This window comes from Microtus ochrogaster, chromosome 7, assembly GCF_000317375.1.
Source record: "Microtus ochrogaster isolate Prairie Vole_2 chromosome 7, MicOch1.0, whole genome shotgun sequence".
Lineage (NCBI taxonomy): Eukaryota > Metazoa > Chordata > Mammalia > Rodentia > Cricetidae > Microtus > Microtus ochrogaster.
In genome coordinates, this window is record NC_022014.1 from 11959061 (window position 1) to 11965434 (window position 6374).

Genomic DNA, 6374 nt, shown 5'->3' on the forward strand with positions numbered 1-6374 from the left:
CCCTACCCTTAGTGGCCGTTCTCCAAGCGCACACATGAAGGGAAAGAGGGAAACCAGGTGTTCCTTGGAGACTCTTTATTTTCTGAATGTCCTCTTCCTTTGGAGTGGCGATGGGCACCCATCACCAGGCAGGCCTCAGGATGGGTCAGGAGTGCGTCTGCTTGGGCTCGGGGCTTGGCTGGGCCACGGCGTTGTCCTCGGAGCTCTCCTGCTTCTCGGACCCCAGCAGCAGCAGCTTGCCCTTCACCGGTATCTGCTCCTCCTCTTCCTCCTCCTCTTCCTCCTCTTCCTCTTCCTCCTCATCCTCTTCTTCTTCCTCGCCCTCTGATGACAGGGAGAAGTTGTCTTGACTCACACAGGCCATGAGCTTCTTCATGGAGGACTCGTGGCCACGGCTGTGACCTGTGTTCTGGGCCGTGCCATGGCCAGTGCTGAGCTTGGCACAGCGGGAACCCATCACCCACTCCTGTTTCTCTGGACTAGGAGGGAGGCAGCTTGGGCGGTGAGAGGGTGTGAGGCTAGTGGGCGTGGCGCTGACCTCACAAACAGGTTCCAAGGCACCACCCTCCAGGGTGACCCTCCCCCACCCTGGAACTTGAAGCTACACTGGCTCAGATGGCCCTATGAGCTGGGAGGGCTGATTGGAGAGGGTGCTGATGTCTGGGACAGGAGCTGAAGGGACAGGAGTCAGTTGCCAATGTCAGGCAAACCACCTACTGCTTCTAGGAACTCAAAGTGTGCCTAGTTTACGGTGGGAAGATGTTCCTACTTCCAGTCCAGCCCCAAACTCGTTCACTTCCGAGGTAGAAATTAACATTTCACCATCCTTCCAAGGCTCAGGTTCCTCCCTGACAATAACTTGGAATGGTCCCTACTCCCTTCCCTCCAGTCCATGACGCTCGTGAAAAGGAGACAGCAGCCAGTGAATCTTGTGTCAAGCTTTATTTGGCAGGTGGCTTTGCTCATTACTCAGGTCTCGTGGCTCCTTGGCAGCTCAGGGCTCAGACATCAATATTGAACGGTGGTGTGGCCTCGTGTGACGTTGGTCGGGTGGCTATTCCTTGGGCAGGCGACTTCCTTGGCTCCAGGCAGGATGGATGGGCCTGGGGAGGCTTAGTGGTAGCGCCTCCTACACTTCCTGCACCTACATCTCCTCCTCCTTCGGGATCTTCTGCTGCCTTTGGGAAGGAAAGTAAAGGTTTGCTAGGCTACCTGGGAGGCAGCAGGGTTTGGATGGGGGCACTCCTGCCTTGCTGGGCAGCAGCACAGGTGGTCAAGGTACTGGGGTTCTTGCGTGCTTACCTCTACGATGCCGCCTCCTGTGGCGGCAGGAACGTCTCCGCCTCCTGCATGACCGGCGTCTCCTGTGGATCCGATGCAACTTCCTACGCGAGCAGCGCCGTCTGTGATGGTGGTGACCCCTATGTGTCCTCCCATAGTCCTCCACACGCTCTGGACTCAGCCCTTGCCCCTGCCCCTGCTCGTCGGGTCCATCGTCTCGCCCAGGCCCCTGGTGTGGATGCTCACTGGGGCTCCTCATTCGGTAACGAACCATAGTGCCAGGAGATCAGGAGGTTCCGGGCTGAGGCTGCAGCTGACTGGATAGAAGGAGGAGGACGGAAGCCTCCCCACCTGCTCTTGGTGGTGATGATGGTCTGGTGTGGGGGGCTCTCGGGGGGTCATATATAAAGGGGAACCCCACTGTGACCTGGCGGCCCACCCCTGATTGTTCCCACCCTGCCCAGGCCCCTCTGTGAGGGCGACACAGGCAGGGTTTGCGGGGCCAAGTTACTCGCCTTGCCTTAAAGCCCTTGTAGCTTTAGTATGAGGCAGGGTTTCAACTTCTCTATCCTGGTCCCTCGCCTTGTTGCATGGTGTGTGCCATTGTTGTGGTACCAGGACAGGCAAGCACTCTACCAACTAAATTACCTCCAGCCCCAGCCCCAGCCCCTGTCCTCACACTGTCGAAGGTGGGATCCCACCTTCTCCATGTACACTAAGGACACACTGAACTACTAAAACGTCCAAACAAGTGACAGACATATTCTCATGTATCTTCCATGGGGGAAACTGAGGCACAGGAAGTTTGTGTTGATCAAAGTTACTGCTTTGAGTCAAAGCCGTGGTTTGGGTAACCCTGGCTGTCCTGGGACTTGCTCTGTAGACCAGGCTAGCCAGGTCTGCCTGTCTCTTGCCCCATGTGCTAGGATTAAAGATGTGAGCCACCACACCTGACCTTTCAGGGCCACTTCTCCTGAGGCATACTTGAAACAGTTCTTTAGTCTCATTTTAGCCCAGGCTATCCTTGATTTCTCTCATAATTGACGTTTAACCATAGGACATACTAGGGCTTGAGGCATAGTGTGCTTAGCATGTGCAAGGTTACATAACGGCAAAAAATTAAACTTATATTAGTGAAACTTACGGGGGTTTTGTACTTTTTATCTTTGGTACCTTGATCTTAACTATCATGGAATATATTGGCTGGATTTCACCATAAACAAAGAGGGCTTCAGGATCTAGAATTAAAGGCCAATGAGTGGTAAAGTATACCTAGCATACATAAGATCTTGGGTCACCAACACCAAAAAACCAGGCACAAAGGATAATCACAACAGGCCATCCGAAGTGTACAGAGGGTCCCCTGGTGGCCTAGAAGGATAAGCTGAGCCCAGGCTTGGCTCACAGCCCATGCAGGCTCCTGCTGCCTGCAGACACATGACCTCTGCATCCACACACAAGCCAGTCCTAAGGATTGAGGCCTAACTGCTCAGGCCTCCATGGGCTTACCCAAGAAGGGATCGGTGATGGCATTTCAGGGAAGTGAGTCTTGACGGCCTGTCACACAGATCCATTGGAATTTCTTGTTCCCCAGTTTCAGACCAGTTAGACCTAACACTGGAAACTCAACTGGCCTTCATATTTGGTGTTCGTCTTGAGGGCCCTCCACTTTCCGACGGTCTTTGGCTGGAGCCCAAGACCTCCCAGGTTAGGTGGCCCTCATGTCTGCTATTGCCATGGTGAGGCCCTCAGAAGCCCTTCTGGGGAAGGGATCTGTAGAGGTGGCTGGGGTAGATGTTGAGAATCGGCTGTTGACAGGTTTGAAGCCTCTCCCACTTGACCAGACCCTCTTACCCACATTCACCCACCCTTCGTAGAGCCCAAGAACCAAGAGGCATGAGTGGGATGAGTTTTCAACATTTATTGACAGGTGGCATTGTTCCTTAGCAGGCTCCTGTTTTTCATTTGATGGTGGCATTTTTCAAGATGTGGCGAGAGGCTCTTGAAGTCTGGTAAAATTCTCAGGCAGGAGTTTTGATGGACTTGCTATTCTGTGCATCTAGTATCTTTTACACCTCATGGTGTATGTGCGGTGGCGGCGGTAGCACCCTAGGGAGACAAGGTAGTGAGGAGGGGGATCTCAGTCTCTGCCCAGTCCCTGGACCCCCTGGACCCAGCCCAGCCAAACCCAGCTCCCTGCTCACTTCGCCTCCTCCTCCGGCAGCATCGCCTCCTCCGTCTGCGACATCTCCGCCTGCTGCGGCGGGATCTGCTCCTGCTTTTGCTGCGGCAGCGGTATCTGGCCATGGTGCTGGCTTGGCCGGGAGCTGGCTCAGAGCAGGGGGCACCACCTGGGTCGAGCCAGCCAACCTGTGAGCAGGTGGAATTTTGCGGGCTGTGGCTATCTAGCCTGCACCCTCTTCCTCTTATAGACACGAGGGGCCCCTGTGGATTGTGAAGTCAAAAAAAGGCCAGGACCTCACAGACCACAGCCAGTGAGGACCTGCACCATGTCCAAATATGGGCATAAGAGGGGTGAGCAGGGTCTTGGCATCAGCAGTGGCTGTGTCACAGTCAAGAAGTGACTGCGGAGAGCACCTCCGTGAGCATTCAGTCATTCATTCGTAGGGAGTGCTTGCTACACACCTGCTTCCAGGTGAGGCCCCCCATAGATAATCCAAGGCCAGGCAAAACTGGAACTGTGAAAAAAGCACCCATCTTCAGACTGCCCAGAGGATATTTGCTGAGGGAACTTGACCTTATGAAAGTTAGTGAAAGTCCCAGCTGGGCACTGACCAATGAACCCAGAGGGTCTCAGAGCTGCAGGAGGAGTCAGCTTGGGTGAGAACTCTGAGGCCCCTCAGGTAGCCACATGGGTGCAGGTCATCTTTTGGACACTACTTGACAAGAGGTGACTGTGGGCAATGCTGCTGCCCCTGTGTCCAGGAGAAGTTCACTTCCTTTTGTGTTGACTTCACCTCGGTTGCTGTACAGCCTGCAGGGGAAGCCAAAAGGCAGTTGGGCAGGAAGCAGAGGGAGGCCCAGCAGGTGAGGGAGGCAGCAATGGGAATTGGCTGAGATGGGATGCGACCTGCTTCATGCCCCTGTGGACTTTCAGGCTTGGCATCTGGCCACAGGAAAAGTGACGTGGGGTGAGACAGACCAGGAAGCCAGAGGCCATCGGTGTCCTGGCTCTGGGGACACACCAGTGGGCAGAGGAGTGATAGGCATGTTCTTGTCGGCTGCTTCTAGATATTTCTGTCCAAAGATGCAGAGAGGCCTGGCAGGGAGCAGTGAGCGGATTGATGGGGATGTGAACACGGAGCTGATATGGGGCCAGGAAAGCCTCAAAACCACCTCCCTCCTCATCAAGGACTCTTTGGTTTGCACTCTGTCTTCAGGTTTTGAGAGTTGTCTCACCAGGGTTTCCCAGGACAACTGTGCATTTGTGGACTAAACGCTTCCAGGCAAGGAACTGAGCAGAGGACGGGACGTCCAGCCCAGGTTTTGCTTGTGAATTTCGGCCCCATACCTGGGTGTTTCTCACACATGACCTTTTTTTTTTTTTTTTCTAATTCCATAACTCAGAGGTTGAATTTTCAAGTCTGGTTAAAGAACAGTCTCAGACACCTCCTAGCCACCACGCATGATCTTCCACGTGGCTTCAGAGCTTCAAGTCTAGGAGAAAATGAGGCTCTACGGAAGTGGGTAGAGTTTACTCCAGAAGGAGGGTGAGCTCAGGCTTCCCACATCCAGCTCACAGAGGTGTCTGAAGATCAAACCATTAAGGGCCCAGTGGGTGAAACTGAGGAGACTAGGGTCAGTGCTCACTGAATGATTCCTTCCCCATCAGCTTGGGGTTCTATGCAGGGTTCATACTTAGCGGGTGGACATTGTGTTTCTTCAAGATATGTCTTCGCCAGCCATTGAAACCTCCACACTGGAACTTCCCCTGGACCCTACCCTGGCCCCTGCTGTCAATTTGTCAGAGTGGATTAGTGGGTGCTTTTTACTTTGTGTTATTAGTTGGTTTTCTTGTTGCTATTACAGAATGCCTAGCAGAAGCAACTTCGGGGACGAAGGATGCTTATTGTGATATTTTGACTCACAGTCTCGGGGGGTTTTAACCCCAACAGCAGGGGAAAAATGGCAGCTGGGGCAGTTCTGTCTGCAGGAGTGGGAGCTTGTAGTGTGGTGTAATGGTTGATACTGTCGACTTGACAAGGTCTAGAATACTTAGGAGACAGATCTTCGAGCAGGTCTGTGTGGGCTTTTCTAGATTAGGTTAACCGACATAGAAAGGCATATTCTGTAGGTGGGCAGCACCTTGGCTGAGCCCCCACCAAGGTGGGCTGCACCCTCCTCACAATGACCCAGACAGACACCCCCCGTCAGGTATTTTGTCACAGTGACGCAGACAAGTGAGCATGTGGCTCTTTACATCTTCATGGGTCAGGAAGCAGAGACCTTTAGACCAGAATGGGACGTGGGCATAGCCTCCAAATGCCACCCTAGTGACCCTAGGGTGGATATTGTAAGCCCTGGTCTCTGGCATCCATCTTTGGAGGCCCCGTTCCTATCCACCAAGTCTTGACTCCTCCCCGAGGAGGGTCAAAACGAGCCTGCCAAAATCTTGACCACACCCTCAGTCTATTTAAACTGCTTCCCTGGAAAGTTCCCTCATGGTCTCTTCCTTCCTCCTGGTGGTCGCATTAGCAGCCTTCCAGTTCCCCCTTGTAGCCACCTGAGACCGCAGAAATCCCATTAAACCTGGACATTTCTTAATTTGGCTTGTTGTGATTTGGCTTGATTGGGATTTTTGCGTCGGCAGAGAGCTCGCATTAGGAAAAATTCCTAACACATATCCCCAAAATTCCATAACCTCTCAAGATAGTGCCACCATTCCAGGGGCCAACAGTTCACACATATAATTTCTGTCACTTCATCACTTCACATTCAGACTGTGGCTGTCACGGCCCGCCTTTGGATCCTAGATCTTCCAGATAAGCCCAGGTAACCGGACCACATCTCCAGGCAGCTCCCTCAGAGTGGTGTTAGAGACCAAGAAGTGGCACAGGGTGCTAACCATGGGC

General features: G+C 53.4%; 2 protein-coding genes across 2 annotated transcripts; both read right to left on the minus strand.

Annotated features, from left to right (window-relative positions):
- Window positions 1-145: 145 nt before the first annotated feature.
- Prm3 (protamine 3) lies at window positions 146-586 on the minus strand. Its single transcript, XM_005349312.2, has one exon. The coding sequence runs from the start codon at window positions 455-457 to the stop codon at window positions 146-148; it is 312 nt and encodes a 103-aa protein (XP_005349369.1). The 5' UTR covers window positions 458-586.
- Window positions 587-927: 341 nt separating this feature from the next.
- Prm2 (protamine 2) lies at window positions 928-1555 on the minus strand. Its single transcript, XM_005349313.2, has 2 exons — window positions 1303-1555; window positions 928-1178 (listed from the first exon to the last, which is right to left on the minus strand). Exons 1-2 carry the CDS (start codon window positions 1553-1555, stop codon window positions 1114-1116), a joined length of 318 nt encoding a protein of 105 aa, XP_005349370.1. The 3' UTR covers window positions 928-1113.
- Between the last annotated feature and the right edge of the window lie 4819 nt (window positions 1556-6374).